Raw genomic sequence first — 16,817 nt, 5'->3', positions numbered from 1 at the left:
ACAAATTGCGTCTTACTTAATTTTTTTTTTTTTTTTTTTTTTAAAGTGGTGGGTGAGTGTCAGACAAAGTGGTGGGGACGCGTCCCCACCGTCCCCGGCGTAAATGACGCGCCTGGATATCACTGACCAACGTGCAATACATATTGTTATGTGTGGCCAGGTATGGGTTTTTCCACACCTAGGTGTGTGTGTTAATGTGAAAAACTTAAACTTTTCTTGAATGTGCAACTTCAAGAAAAGTCTCTTGGCGCCTTGGACGAAACCGAACAGGATGTCAGCCATTTTGAATTAATTGTGTAATTTTGGCGCAATTTATGCCCTTCCTTCGGCAGTTAATACGGCCCGAACCGTAATGTGCACCCAGGTGTGTTATACATCAAAATGTACATCTCCATATTGCTACAACGCGCATTACTTTTCGCAGTCAAAAGGGTTACCGTGGCGATGCTAGACGCCAGAAAGCGCGCCCCCCCTTCATCTGATTGGTCCATATTTGATAGTTCCTACTTTCTGCCATAACTTTTGAATGGTTGCACATAGAGACTCGTGGGTGGTGTCATCTGACTCGGTTTTGAGTCTTTGAACATAATTGGTGCAAATTACCTTGGCGTGGCCTAATGGCTCAACAGCGCCCCCTAGAAAACTTTGTGCCTCAAGCCCCACAATACGGTCTGATGTACATGTACGAAAATCGGTACACACCTGTATCATGTCGCAACTTAAAGAAAAGTCTCCTGGCGCCATGGCCGAAACCAAACAGGAAGTCGGCCATTTTGAATTAACCGTGTTATTTTGGCGCAATTTATGCCATTTCTTCGGCCATTTATTCGCCCGAACCGTAACGTGCACCCAGGTGTGTTATACATCAAGATGTGCGTCTCCATCCTGCGACTATGCGCATTACTTTTCTCAGTCAAAAGTGTTAATGTGGCGACGATAGACACCAAAAAGCGCGCCCCCCCTTCATCTGATTGGTCCATATTTCATAGTTCCTACTTTCTGCCATAACTTTTGAATGGTTTGACATAAAGACTCGTGGGTGGTGTCATTGGACTCGGTTTTGATTTCTTGAACATAATTGGCATGAATTATCCCCGCCCATTCTTCTGATTGGTGATTAAATATATGTATATATATGGCTCCCCAACAATAGACAACAAGCCATGCGGCATCTCGCTTCAGTCAGCTATGAGATATCTGAGGGAATCTGAACTACAAATTCTATCAGTATCACAAGGGTCCCATGATAAGTTCAGGACATGAAATCAGAAACTATCCTGATCGAAGAGCATCCACCATGGATATTGCATGCATGAGGCATATCTGAGGAGATGAGACTGCTGGATTCTGGGGGGTTTGGTGCAGTCAGTGGTGTGGCCTTAACCTGACTGAAATAAGTTCTCACGTTCTCCCTCAGGCCACAAGGTCATGTGATCAAGCCTGTGTGTGTGTGTGTGTGTGTGTGTGTGTGTGTGTGTGTGTGTGTGTGTGTGTGTGTGTGTGTGTGTGTGTGTGTGTGTGTGTGTGTGTGTGTGTGTGTGTGACAGAGAGAGATAAAGAGAGAGATTGATACTGATGAGGCTACTTTCCCTGTTAAAACATTTGCATCAACTTTGGTTGAGGTGACTGTACAACACCTCACACCTGAGACTGAACTGGACTCTTCTGCTCACGTTAAACGTTAGTTTTATGCAAACTGTTGGTGTCAGAGAGAACCTTAGGGAACTCCACATGTGAATCTAGTCTGCTCAAATGTAAAGTTACCTGTTGACGCAAAATACTTCCTGTTCTCTGAGTATGTTTTGCGTTGAACCATAAGAACAATGGAGTGCAGTTGTGCTAATGACATACTTTACATCAGCAAAGCAATGGAAATTATTGGCATGCTGTCTAATAATATTACCCAATAATCACGTTTCCACCAGTGAGTGTTCCGGGTAGATTCCGAAAGGAACGGCCTTGCAAAAGTGAACTTCAGGAACCTTTACGGGGAGGGAGAGGTTCTCTGGTTGGCCAACAGGAACCTCCTGGCAGGGGATCTCTGCTGTTCCGGATTTCTACATTACGTTCAGCACTGTGAAATGATCATAAATCATGTGACCACAACTCATTTGTAATGTTTGGACCAGAGACATTTTACTACAACTACAGTTGATGAAGTTGGAGATTACAAGACAAAAATGATAGATGAACAGGTCAGTTGGTTCAGGTCTGTTTCGTCTCCTTTAATGCTGCTGGCCGTTTGTGAACCATTAAAGACCTTTCTAAGGTTCTTGTGTGGCGCTACGGTGTAATGGAGACACGCTGGCTGAAGGGCCGAGGAGATGGTTGGTCCTGTTAGAGGTTCCTGTGGAGGATTTACCCAGAACTCCTGCTGGTGGAAATGTGTCTAATGCAGTGTTTCTCAATCCTGGTCCTCGTGGGCCCCTGTCCTGCATGTTGTAGATGTCTCCCCGGACCAACACACCTGATTCTAATTAAAGGTCCTCATTAACTTGTCACCAAGGTCTGCACAACTCTGTTGATGACACAGGTACTTTTATCACGGTGTGCTGAAGCAGGGTAACATCTAAAACATGCAGGACATGAGCCCACGAGGACCAGGATTGAGAAACACTGGTCTAATGGAACCAAATAAATGGTGAAAAGGATCAGTCCAAATGCTGAACCCTGTGCAACCCGTGGCTAAGAAGTGTGTAAATCCACAGGCGTGTCTCTTGGAGACATCCAGAAGAGAGTCAGTGGTGGCAGGCCGTGCACCGCTGATGAGTCCAAATAATTTGTATCCCAAACTGTAGTTTGACTTTCTGCTCACCAGTGGCATAGCCTGAAAAGAGACATTGGGTGTGCACCAGCAAAGACTGGGTGTGCCAAATTTATTTTCAACAAAACTGGACGTTACACCTCCACAAACATTCAAAAGCATGTATATCCAACATTATTAACAGTACAAAACATATCCACACGTTGTGTGTTGTTGGACCACACCCAGTGATCATGTGGACTGTCATAAGTGTTTATGAACATTTTGTGAATGTATATTCAAACTTTGAAACCCTGGTCAACCCCCCCAGCCTGCGGGGGGTTGACCAGGGGGTCAATGCAGTGCATGCAGTGAATTCACAACATCAAAAAGAGACACTTTTAAGCTGTCGAAAGCACCAGATTCAGGCGGTGGGAGTGGCAGTTACATACAGTCAGTGAGGAAAAGTTTTTTTGAGCTGCACCTTCACCCCGGCTTTCTCAACAGACATAACTGCTGCTCCGTCAAAACTGAAACCCACACACAATTCAGGATCCAGCTGCAGTGGTTCCATTACTTCCAAAATCTTTTTAGTGATGCTAGAGGATGTCATGTCATGTCATCTGTTGCGACAAATCCGACAGCTTTCTCTCTCAGGTTACCGGTATACACGCACCTTAAACAGACAGCAACAAGCTCTTTCTTTGAGAGGTCCTTATATTCATCAGCTAAAATGATATAGTACGTGTCAGTCTGTGCATGCAGCTCCGCTTTGATTTTTCGTCTGAGTAGTGATGCTGCAGTTTCAAGGAGGTCGTTCTGAATGTCAGGGCTCATCATTTTTGCGTTATTTGGAAGTTCATCAAAGCGTTTTTTTATTTGAACAATTCTAAAAAATGTCCTCTGTTCAGGCTTTCTGCGTCCTCCTTGTGACCACGCAGTGCAATGCCTTGTTTTGCACAAAACAGCAAAATATCGATGACAACTTTCACGTGCGCCCGGTTTCTTTCAATAGACTCAATGAAACGCTCTTGTTTGTCTTTTGTAACATGATGCATGATGTCACAGTTTCCAACTCGTTTTATCTCTTGACGTCTGTGCCAAAGGGGCGACAGGACTGGCAAAAAAACCACATTCAGGTTAGACTAATGCTGTAGTCAAACCAACTGTATCGGGCATACCATTTAGCAGAAAAAGTCCTCCTCTTTCCACTGAGAACTTGCGTGGCTGGGAAAGCTTGCAGTTGGGGCTGGCATGCAGGCTCGTCCACTGTGGAAAGGTCTGTGATCCCCGAGGTGGCCATGTCTGGGTCGTTTGGCACTGTGTTTGTTTTTGCATGTTTTGTCACATTTACACAGACTCAAACACACACAGAGTTTCTATGAGTTCATGGGCTTGTTCTAGTTCTGCCTGGTTAAAAAAGAAAAGTACAAAGGCTGGACATTTTGTAGGTGCTAGTAGGTGCTACTTGTGCTTAATTTATTTTTTTTATTCTGTTATTTATTTTACTATTTATTAAAGTACTTGCATTATTTTAAGATTATTTTAATTTAAGCTATTTTTTATTTTTTATTCATTTTAATTAATTTTATTAATTTATTGATTTAATTTGCCTGAAGATGATTATTTTGTACTTTTGTCTGTTTGAATGGTTGTGTTAAAAAATAAATCAGACATTACTCAACAGTTACTCAGTACTTGAGTAGTTTTTTCACCAAGTACTTTTTTACTTTTACTCAAGTAATTATTTGGATGACTACTTTTTACTTCTACTTGATTCATATTATTCTGAAGTAACACTACTTTTACTTGAGTACAATTTTTGGTTCCTCTACCCAGCTCTGGTCGTGGGCCTGCTTGTTGATGGAGAAGGAGAAACATCCTCCTCACTTGTGAGACTTGTGTCCTGCTGCAGTCAGCTCTGTTTCATCGCTGTTATTTAGCAGCAGAACTGGTGCTCACTGGGAGGGGGTCACGGTCAGGTCAGCAGGTTGCAGGTGCCGCGACACATCGCCCGACGGAAGTTTTTACATGCGAAAATAAGATTTTTTATTTTGAATTATTTTGAACATCATTATTACACACTAATCTCTTTGGTCTGGCTTTTATGTAGCATCAAATTTTATAGTTTTATCCTGTTAAACATTTTTTAAAGGTATTTGTTTTATTTATTTATCCATTTCTTGTAATGTTTTTATTATTATATTTTATTGTTGTGGACTGATTATTTTTTAGCCTTAATCCTTGAACTTTTATCATTATTTCATTTTAATTAACTATATTGTATGTCAGTGTGCATTGGTCTCCCAGTTTTTATTTTTTTGTTTTTATTACGCTTATTTTTCAGTTAAAATGTCAAAGCACTTTGTATTTCATGTACCTGGATGAAAGGTGCTATATAAATAACATTTGATTGATTGATAATAGCCTAGATTTAGAATACAACACGTTAGTAAGACTTTAACAAAAAAAATAAAAAAATAAAATGCATCAAATCTTTGGATGTGCCAGCTGGCACCTGCACACCCGTGGCTAAACATTAGTTAAACATTAGTTTTATGCAAACTGTGTCAGAGATTGTCTGAGACACAGAAGACACTGAGTTCTTCTGTCTACATTTGGTTATTTATCTCAACTCCATCCAACTGTGGAGTCCAGCAGCATCCATGGTGTCGTCAGGGAGGGACGTGGAGGCGTCGACCGTATGGAGCCCTGAGATGAATGTGTCAGGAGATGATTGGCCGGTCACCGATGAGATATGAAGACTTTAAAACAGCCCTCTGTTCTAACCAGAGCATCTTCTTCTGGAGGAAAACCGTCTCAGCAGCATGATGAAGACTTGTGTGGTCCTCGCTCTCTTTCTGATGGCAGGTGAGTTCATGTCTCATCATCACCTTCTGCCGTCATTTGAGACGTTCTCAGCTGGAAACAAATGTTCCTGACCTGTGTGTGTGTGTGTTTGTGTGTGTGTTAATCCACAGGTGTGTCTCTTGGAGACATCCATAAGAGAATAACTGATGGCAGGGCGTGCACCAAGGCTGAGTCCAAACATTTTGTTTTCTTGGAGATAAAAAACTCAGTAACTGGCAAAACTTTCATTTGTTCTGGTTCCGTCGTTGGGAATGGACACTGGATTCTCACTGCAAAACACTGCGATGCATTTGGAACGTAAGTTTCCCAAACTGTAGTTTGAAATGAACATTTTTGGACATTTATGAACTTTTTCGTTTTCATTCCTAACGACTGCCTGCATTTATATTAATGGCTAGCAGATTGATGTGGTGAAACCTTTTTCAGTGACATATAAGCAGTTTAATCTTTCTTAAGGTGTGTGTGAGTCTCCATGTCCTTGACCAATCCTCTTTGGCAGTCTGATCTCACATATTTTATAAACATTTGAATTCCTGATTCTGACAGCGACTAAAATCCCAGATGTGGAACATGAAAGGATGAGATGGATAGAAAGACAAGACAGAAGGATGCCTGAGTGTAGGCAAAAACAGACGCTGTCTGGCTTTCTCCACAGTGGACTTAATGTGAAGTGTTGTTGCTGTTCTGGCCATAATAGGTGGAGGTAAATGTACCCAGCGTTGAACATCATCACCTATTGTTTTTAATAGTGCGGTTAAGTTGAGTCCAGTCAGCTCAGACAGTCTGGAGGAAATAAGTGATGTGATCTGTGCAACGAGGGCTGAACGATGTGTGGGCTGCCTCATTCATTTAGTATTGTGCAGCAGAGGAATGGGTGACTTAGTCCAATTTATTGAGTAATCAGCAATTGTGATGTTATCAGTACTCGAGTTGTAAAAAACAATCAGGGGGGATGGTGGATTTTATCATATGGGGACAGATAATTTGTGCTGATTACAAATAATATAATATATTCCAAATAATAGCAGTGACCAAAACACCTGCAGAAATACTGCAGGAATGACATAGCAGCAGTTAAATGCAGCCTTCTGTAAGCTTTAAATATCCACTGGGCTTACATCAAATACATCAAAACACAACAATAAAAAACACTTTTCTGAACTTATCAATATGACTCTGTCCTTCACAGGATAAGTAACATGGATCACTGCAAAAACTCAAAATCTTAACAAGAATATTTGTCTTATTTCTAGTTAAAATGTCTCATTTTAGTAAAAAAATCTCATTACACTTAAAACAAGACTCATCACTGGAAAAAACAACAATTTTCACCTGTTTCCAGTAGATTTTCACTTGAAATAAGTAGAAAAATCTGCCAGTGGAACAAGATTTCTTTGCTTGTAATAAGAAGATAAATCTTGTCCCACTGGCAGATTTTTCAACTTATTTCAAGTGAAAATGTATTTGAAACAGGTGAAAATTGTCAAATAAGTTATTTTTCTGGTGTTATTTTTCTGGTGATGACTCTAAATGTTGAAATAGCAGTAAAACCACATTCATTGATGAAATGACATAAGGGATGGAAAGGAGGGATGGCAGTTTTACAGGGGGGATGATTTGGACAATTTTTATTTCAGGGGGGGATGCCACCCCCCTCATCCCCCCTCAACTCCAGTACTGGATGTTATACTGTCAGTGGTCACCATCAGTGGCGAAACAACTCAGCACCGGCCCCGATGCAAGATCATTAAACCGGGCCCTGCCCAATGCCCATCACAATGCAAAACAGACACGCTGTGATTGACGCAATCTCACAGCAGATGCATCACCATTCAAATGACAACGGGCACTACTGACAGCTTTAACCCTTAACAAAACCACAGCGCAGATAGATATGTTTAAAAAAAAATCCACATCAATAACACAAGCACATTGCAATTTGGTGACACGGCAGAACACCACATAAAAACAATCATAGCGCATAAACACAACAAAAAGCATATATAACCAACAGCATAACGCACACAGTGCGCCGGTGTGCGACAGAACACCAGCAGTGCCAACAGCTGAGAATAAACCCACACAGCGCACAGATTGAAATTTGGTGGCACGGCGGCACACCACAAATAAAAACATCATAAACACGCATAAACACAAACAAACTAGTGATAGACTATCACTATAACAAATATTAAAGGTCATTACTTACCATTACAGTTTGACTTTCCGGGCCTTCCGCTGGGCAAAGTCATTAATTAATTCCTTAAGATCCAGCTGACTTGCCCTGACATTCTCAATTGAGAGCATTGCCAGTCCTGATAAGTGCGCCTGTCCCATGGTGCTGCGCAGGTATGTTTTTATTAACTTTAATTTGGAGAAGGACCGCTCGGCAGTTGCCACAGTCACTGGTATAGTTAAAAACAGAAGTAAAGCGGTGCAGACTTCCCCAAAGCTTGCAGCAATGCAGTTGTTCTCAACTACCAACAAGTTGGTGAGCTCTTGGATGTTTTTAATCTGTGAGATCCTGTCCTCTAAGCAAGCAACTCTCGCCAACTCTTCCTCTACGCAAATATGGGTTACACATGCGCACTACACCGGCATCATCCGAGATCATCTATAAATTTAAATTTTTATTTAAACTAGATATATCTTTATAACCAGCCCATAACATTGATGTAAACACACACACCTCAAAAAAAAAAAAAAAAGTCCAGGGCCCGCACGTCCCCAGGTCCTGCGCGTGCGGGCCCTGAACACGTGCAGGCCCCTATGCAGTTGCATTGTCTGCATATATGGTAGTTTCGCCACTGGTCACCATGGCTAAAGGTGCGTTGCATGAGATCTTGATCCTATTAATAAATAACTTCCCAAATCTTTGAACTGTAGTTCAGCATTAGTTTCTGTATCTGAAGTGGTGATGATGGGATCTCCCTGTTGTAGAGAGGAATAACGGATTACATCCAGTAGCCTGTGTGCGTTACCAGAGGCGTGTCTTCCTTTAATGAAACCAGTCTGGTCTGAATGGATGACGTAAGGGGGAACAATCCTGTGAGCAGGAGCTTTGCTAATGATTTTTAAATATACTTTAATAACAGAGATTGGATGATACTTTGCTGGAAGTGTTGGGTCCTTGTTGGGTTTTAGGAGCAGTGAGATAACCGCTGTGTTCATATACTTTGGAAAGTTTAGTTTTATTTCAATTATTTCTCTGATGAATAGTGGAGACAAGATACAGGACTGTCTCAGGAAATTAGAATATTGTGATTTTCTGTAATGCAATTACAAAAACAAAAATGTAATACATTCTGGATTCATTACAAATCAACTGAAATATTGCAAGCCTTTTATTATTTTAATATTGCTGATCATGGTTTACAGCTTAAGAAAATTCAAATATCCTATTTCAAAAAATTAGAATATTCTGGGAATCTTAATCTTAAACTGTAAGCCATAATCAGCAATATTAAAATAGTATTGCAATATTTCAGTTGATTTGTAATGAATCCAGAATGTATGACATTTTGGTTTTTTTAATTGCATTACAGAAAATAAAGAACTTTATCACAATATTCTAATTTTCTGAGACAGTCAGTCAGTGTATTCCAAAAATTTTTTGCAGAATTCAGCAGGGAAACCTTTCGGTTTAATTTTGTTTGATTAGCCAGATACCTACTGATTTATTGTCATAGTGAACTTTTTAGCGGAGTGAATATGTATGTGTGTGTATAAACCAAATCAGTGTGTGTCCATATCAGACTATGTGACACATCAGACACTTCATGTTTTTTTTGGGATCTTCTGTGGATGCTTCGTTAATTCCAGAGAAAATCCAGTTGTCTCTCATACTAGGGGATTGGAAATCCAGAATTGTTTCTTACATGATTTGGTTGTCAGCAGTAACGGAGACTAACTGATTGTTAGCGGATAGGAGCTGGGTGGTTTGTCGTTGAGAGTTACAGGGATAGCAAAGTTGTCCCAGGCCAACACACAGAAAGCGTTCAGGGGGCCGTCCTCGGGGCTGGGCAAACGGAGTCCTTGGGGCCGGGCAGACAGGCGAGACTGTTTTTTGTTTGGTCAGATAATAAATCACCATTCTTGGAAACTCCTGCCTCCTGGCATGTCTCCTACATTTGGGTCCTAAATCAATCACAACGCCACACCCTAACCATAAACCTAATCCTAACTACGATAAAATCCTCCAGATAATCCAAGCTGGCGTTGTAATCCAGTCTAATTGATGCAAGAAATGCAACCATAATAAATAAAAGAGTAAATGGAAACGAGGGAGAAAGTTGCTTTGTTTCCATGTTGACTCGCACACTGTTACGTCGCAGTGGCATCAGTCTCACGCATATTCATGCACTTTGAACTTGTTCCCATACGACTGTAGCAGCAGCAGGTGAGGGTGGGCATGTCCTCTGGGGTGTGGTTAGTATTGTTGTGGTGGGCGGGGCGATGGTTAGTTTTTAGATGATGACCAGTCTTGTAAATTGAAGGTAAAATTGAATTCTGTTCCTGCTGAGTGTTTGTGTTTGTTCTTTAGGATTGGCAGAATCTTCAGACAGTTCATCATTAAGGACATCACCTTAGGGACAGAAACCACGAAAAACATCCATAAACACCCGACTGCTGATGTCATGCTGATCAAAGTGAACACCAAATTGACTCCCATCCCCTTCGTCTCTGACGCTGACTGCCTCTTCATCACAGAGCAATTACTGGCCAAGAAATCTGTGACGATGCTGGTTGTTGGTCGGGACACCAAAGGTAAGGACTGTTTATTAGGGCCCGAGCACTTACAGTAAAGTACGAAGGCCCTATTGTTTCTGTAGGAATTCTTTATTCTTTATTTTCCTTCTGATGAAATGAGGGCCTTTTTGCCCCCCTAAACGTGCCCAAAAAGTCACCAAATTTTGCACGCAAGCCAGGCCTGGCGAAAAATTTGATATTTCATGGTTTGCATTAATGGGCGTGGCAAGATGGCTCAACAGCGCCCCCTTGAAAACTTTGTGCCTCAAGCCCCACAATACGGTTTGACGTACATGCAGGAAAATCGATACACACCTGTATCATGTCGCAACTTAAAGAAAAGTTTCTCGCCAAAACCGGAAGTCGGCCATTTTGAATTAATCGTGTAATTTTGGCACAATTTATGCCATTCCTTCTGCAGTTAATACGGCCCGAACTGTAACGTGCACCCAGGTGTGTTATACATCAAAATGTGCGTCTCCATCCTGCAACAAAGCGCATTACTTTTCTCAGTCAAAAGCGTTACCGTGGCGATGCTAGACGCCAAAAAGCGCGCCCCCCCTTCATCTGATCGGTCCATATTTGATAGTTCCTACTTTCTGCCATAACTTTTGAATGGTTTAATATAAAGAGTCGTGGGTTGTGTCATCGGACTCAGTACTGAGTACTTGATCTTCATTGGCCTGAATTAGCCCCGTCCCTTCTTCTGATTGTGAGTGATGCAGAAATACTAGTTCATGCGTTTGTATCTTCTAGACTAGATTACTGTAATTTGTTATTAGCAAGATGTCCAAGTAATTTGCTGAATAGGCTCCAGCTGATCCAAAATGCAGCAGCGCGAGTGCTGACAGGAATCAGCAGGAGAGACCATGTCTCTCCAGTGTTAGCATCGCTCCATTGGCTACCCGTAAAATTCAGAATCCAATTTAAAATTTTATTACTTGCGTATAAAGCCCAAAACGGCTTACCTCCGCATTATTTGCAAGACCTGATAGTGCCTTATGTTCCTGGCAGAGCTCTCCGTTCTCGGAGTGCAGGTTTACTCGTAGTTCCTAGAGTATCCAAATGTAGATTTGGAGGGCGGGCGTTCTGCTATCAGGCACCATTACTATGGAACCAACTTCCAATCTGGGTTAAGGAGGCTGACACAACCTCCACCTTTAAAACTAAACTTAAAACCTTTCTGTTTAGTAAAGCCTATAGTTAGTGTTTAGTAAACCTCTAGCTGGTGTTGGTAAATCTCTAGGTAGTGTAAACTCTAGTGTGTTAGAGTTAGTAGTCATAGTTGTAGCTATAGAACAAGACTATAATAGTTAGTCTCAAACATAGCTTGGTGGTAGATATGCTGCTATAGGCCTATGCTGTAGGGGGGCACCGACATGATCCACTGGGCGGTGCCTCTCACCCTTCTTCTCCTCTCCTCTTCCCTTCTTCTCTTCTCCATTTCCATTTTTATTCATAATAAGTATCTCATAGCTATCATTTTTGTCCATTTCTCCTGTAGTTTCTTGTGCTGGCCCCCTTTTTTCTTTTTTGTGCATGTTTGCAGGCCGGAGCTTCGGGAGCTGCGTGTTGGCCTGCGGTCGCGGTACCCCCCCCCCCCCACACCCCCAGTCATCCCGCTGCTGCTTCCACCTGCCTGCGGTCCCCCACACCACTCTGGGCATCCCGCTGCTGCTTCCACTTGCCTGCGGTCCCCCACCCCCCTCTGGTCATCCCGCTGCTGCTTCCACCTGCCTGCGGTCCCCCCCCCCCCCCCTCTGGTCATCCCGCTGCTGCTTCCACATGCCTGCTGTGTGCTGCTGACGTCCCCGACTCCCCCAGTCTGGCCTCCGGCAGGAGGGTCCCCCCTTAAGATCCAGGTCCTAGTCCAGGTTTCTTCCCTCCTAAAGGGGAGTTTTTCCTTGCCACTGTTTGGCTTAAGGCTTTTCTTCCACTAGGGGAGTTTTTTCCTGCCATTGTTTATGTAATAATTGCTCAGGGTTTATGTTCATGTTCTGGGTCTCTGGAAAGCGTCTAGAGCAGTGGTTGGCAACTGGCGGCCCGCAGGCCAAAATTGGCCCGTCTCCAATAATATCTGGCCCGCCAGATGACATAGAAAATCTGATAAATCATTTTTTTTTCTTTATTATTTAGTTTTTTTTAATTATCTGTGGCAGGATGAGGCTCGACTCCAGAGGTTGATAAAGCAGGACTTTATTCCAAGACAGCGGAATCCAACTGACAACTCAGCTGACAGATGACAACTAACAGAAACAAACTTGCGTTGCTAAGCAACCAATAAACACATGTGACCACGCCCCCTTCCCTCTAGTCCTGATGTGTGCGAGGTCCATAATTGTGTCCGCCACACTATCACAAAAACAACAATTTCATAGAGAATTCAAAGCCTTTATTTAGAAAAAGATAAAATAAAATAAAATAGAATCTTCTTGATTCCGGACGCACACCGGCTTGTGGTGGGAACGTGGGAGTATGCGCTTCTGAAATTACAGAGCAAAAAAAAGAAAAAGGAGAAAGCGAAAATAAATGACTATTTAAATAAAATAAAGCAACAATGAATATATCTAATAAAAACAGTAATTGTAGTCTTAAAAGATTACTCACTTAATGGGAAAACTGGCATCTCCCTTCAGTCACGATCTTTTGGATGTCTGGAGATATGTATGGGACTTTAACCCGCAAGCAGTTCTCCAGATTTTTGTGCGTCAGGCGATTCCTCTCGTGCGTCTTAATGGCATTCATAGAAGAAAAAGGTCGACTCGCATGTGTAGGTGGAGGGAAACATGGTCAGCACATAAAATGCAAGTTTTTTTATCCATCTGTACTCATCTGAGCATGTCATCCAAAAGTCATCCACGGATTGCGCACTTTTGAGCGCATCGCTGACCAGGGAGGTTGCCTGGAAATCAATAAGCTCCATTTGAAATGCGGCCTCATCCAACGATGGGATGGTTTCTTTAGCCAGGGAGGAGAAATCCGCACTTCGGACAGTGAGAGGGTCACGGACAAAAGCGATGATGTCCCTCGGGATAGAGTAGTCCTCAAACCTGGACTTGAAGTTGGCCCGTAGCTGTTTGATGAAATCCACCATCAGTCCTGTCACTTGTCCCCGTGCCTGTGATTTTAGTGTACTGAGGTGCAGGAGCCTGCCAGTTAATAGGTCTGACTGGAACAACTCCAGTTTCCTGGTGAATGATTCCAGCTTTTCAACCATGTCCACTATGGTTTTGCCTCTCCCCTGTAGCTGCAGGTTAAGCTGGTTCAGATGGCCAAAAATATCTGTTAAAAATGCTACATTGGACATGGACATTTCATCTTGTAGAAAGGCAAGGTGGTCGTCCGCAGCTCGCATCTTGCTTAATCTCAGGAAAGCCTTTACCTCATTCAGTAGCGCACAGAAGCGCTCCAGTGCTCCAGCGCTTTGCCTTTACTTAACCAGAGCACGTCGTTGTGGAGCAGCAGGTCATCGTGAGTGGCATCCTCTGACTCAGACACAAGTTGTCGGAAAAGATGGTGCTGAGTGCTTGATGTACCCCTGATACAATTAATGATGCGCATCACTTCATCCATAACCCCCTTTAGCTCCCCACTGAGCCTGGCGCACAGGACACTCTGGTGAATGAGGCAATGCAATCTGTGCGTTTGGGGCGCAATCTCCTTCAGTCTGCTCACCAGACCTCTGTGCTTTCCAAGCATGGCAGGTGCCCCGTCTGTCACGATGAGGTTGATTCTCAAAGGACAATGAATGCAGCCTGAACAATTCCTCCAGTTTGGTAAATATAATTTCTCCGGTGGTGTTGCCCTCTAATGGAATTAAAGACAGCAACTCCTCCCTGAACTCCTTCCCAACAAAATATCTCACATAGACACACATCTGGCTTACATCTGTGTTGTCTGTGCTCTCATCAATGGCCAGAAAAAAGTAATTGGCCTGACTCAGACCACTGAGAATAACTCCATGCACAGCATCCGACAGTGCGTCTATGCGCCGGGTAGCGGATCTCGCAGAGAGAGGCACCTGTTTCACCGAGGCAATCACGCCATCCATTGACTTATCAGTAGCCAGCTCCTCCAAAACTGCCACCATTACCTCTTTAAAAATCTCTGCGTCAGTGAATGGTCTGTTGTGCCGGGCGAGCACCCATGCTGCTTTAAGTGACGCACTTGTCACTTTTTGTTGCGCTGTGAGGCCTCGTACCAGGATCTTGCTGCTGTGCGCATAACTGGCTGTCAGCGCTTCAAGTTTGTGCCTCCTTGTCCCTGTCTGGAGCGGATAGGCCACTTTGAAGGTGCCATGCTTTGTGTCGTGGTGCCGTCGGATGTTGTATTCCTTGCAAACTGCAACAACTTCATTGCAGATGAGACACACAGGCTTGGCATTTATAAAATTAGGTAGGATGAACGCATACTTCTCTTTCCACTCTTCTTTGTACGTCCTACCCTCGCTGTCAACTTTCCTCTTCAATGCTTTGGACAGTGACATTTTGTCTTACTAACTAGCAATGTTTGTTAATGTCTCTGCGCACACAACAGCACACAAAAAATAACAACATTTCGGATGTAACGCGAGAATATGTTACTAACGGATAGCCCACCCTGATGTTCATAAAATCGTTATAGTTGGGCTCAAAGAAGTAATCATTTTCAAAATGGAAATTATTCACATTTATTATTGAATGTGTGGAGAGGGCACATATATATTTGCTGATAGCACATTCATGTTTTAAAAGACAGTCTGTAACAAGTCGCTGATTAAAGACAGCAGGCTTATTATCACCAAGTTACTTATAAGCGGTTTCATAACGCAGCCACAGAGTAGCGCTAAAGCAGTAATAACACAGTAATAACAGTCTGTAGCAAATTCAAGTTACTTTATTTAAACTAATGACTTTCTTAAATTCGTTTTTTGTACAAGATATAATAGTATAATAATACTAGTAGCCTATAGATAAGGGGAAAAAAGTTTTGTTTAGTAGAAAAAACATGTTTCGCCTGATATTCTGGCCCACCATTCAGTTGCTCTGAAATAATTTGGCCCGAGGCCAAACTTACTTGCCGACCCCTGGTCTAGAGACAACCTCTGTTGTATTAGACGCTATACAAATAAAATTGAATTGAATTGATTGGTCAATATTTGATAGTCTCTATTCTCTGCCATAACTTTTGAACGGGTTGTGATAAAGACATGTGGGTGGTGTCATCGGACTCGGTATTGAGTACTTGACCTTCATTGGCCTGAATTAACCCCGCCCCTTCTTCTGATTGGTCAATATTTGATAGTCCCTATTTTCTGGCATAACATTTGAATGGTTTGACATAGAGAGTCGTGGGTGGTGTCATCGGACTCGGTTTTGACTCCTTCCCCTTAATTGGTGCAAATTATCCCCCCCTCCTTCATCCGATTGGTCTATATCTGATAGTTCCTACTTTCTGCCATAACTTTTGAATGGTTTGACACAAAGAGTCGTGGCAGGTGTCATCCACTAAATGTCCAGGCCTGAAGAATTTACATCAAGTCATACAAGCTTCCACTGCAGCCTGAACGTGCACAAGTGTGCGAGGGGCCTGTTCATCGCTGCTTGCAGCTTTAATTATTATTATTATTATCTTGAATATTTCAGTAGTGAGTGTAAATGTCTGACTTGTGGTAAAAATGTAAACTTTGAGATGGATAATAGTTTTTTGCCACACAGCGGGTCCAGATACAGTCATGTGTGCAGACATCGAGGTGAACGGATGTGTTTCTGGGAATCAGTCACCTGATACGTGTCTCTACGGGACTCCTGTCGGCTGTCAGTTCTGTGGTGTAAGTAGAAGACGGCTGTCTTTTAAATGAGTAATGATGAATATAACTGTTAATTAATTATGGTAAATGAACCTGGAATTGATATTTAGTGATCAATTGTTGTTTAGTCATTTTAAATAAGTGTGGTTGATCTGACAGAATGTTTTCTCCCTCCGTCTCTCTTTCCTCCATCCCTCCCTCCTTCTCTCTTTCTAGGGGGATTCTGGAGCAGGATATATTTATAATAACGCTCTGTGTATAGTTGAAAAAGGATCTGCAAGCACTAGTGGAGGCAACAGAGTCGATTTTGGACACACCGTCTGTGATCCAAAAATGCGTAAATGGATTGGTGATACCATGAAGAATAATCCCTAAAGGGTCCAAGTTGATGTTTGTTTGTGAGCAACAATAAAGAGACGTCAGGTCTCCTTAAGAGCATAAAAGTGTCTCTGTGATGTTTGTAACCAATAAACTAGTGTGAATCATCAAACACTGGTGACACAGATGTGGACCTGGTAGTGTAGAAGCCACACACACACACACACACACACACACACACACACACACACACACACACACACACACACACACACACACACACACACACACACACACACACACACACACACACACACACACACACACACACACACACACACACACACA

At 42.6% G+C, this 16,817-nt stretch overlaps 1 protein-coding gene across 1 annotated transcript; it reads left to right on the top strand.

Annotated features, from left to right (window-relative positions):
• Nucleotides 1-5,546: 5,546 nt before the first annotated feature.
• On the top strand, nucleotides 5,547-16,588 carry LOC133424150 (uncharacterized). The gene is made up of 5 exons (XM_061714601.1): nucleotides 5,547-5,614; nucleotides 5,725-5,911; nucleotides 10,158-10,381; nucleotides 16,060-16,172; nucleotides 16,368-16,588. The coding sequence occupies exons 1-5, from the start codon at nucleotides 5,572-5,574 to the stop codon at nucleotides 16,524-16,526; spliced, it is 726 nt and encodes a 241-aa protein (XP_061570585.1). The 5' UTR covers nucleotides 5,547-5,571; the 3' UTR covers nucleotides 16,527-16,588.
• The last annotated feature ends 229 nt before the right edge of the window (nucleotides 16,589-16,817 follow it).

Source organism: Cololabis saira, chromosome 23 (genome assembly GCF_033807715.1).
Source record: "Cololabis saira isolate AMF1-May2022 chromosome 23, fColSai1.1, whole genome shotgun sequence".
Taxonomy (NCBI): Eukaryota; Metazoa; Chordata; class Actinopteri; order Beloniformes; family Belonidae; genus Cololabis; species Cololabis saira.
This window is presented reverse-complemented; position numbering and strand designations above follow the sequence as displayed.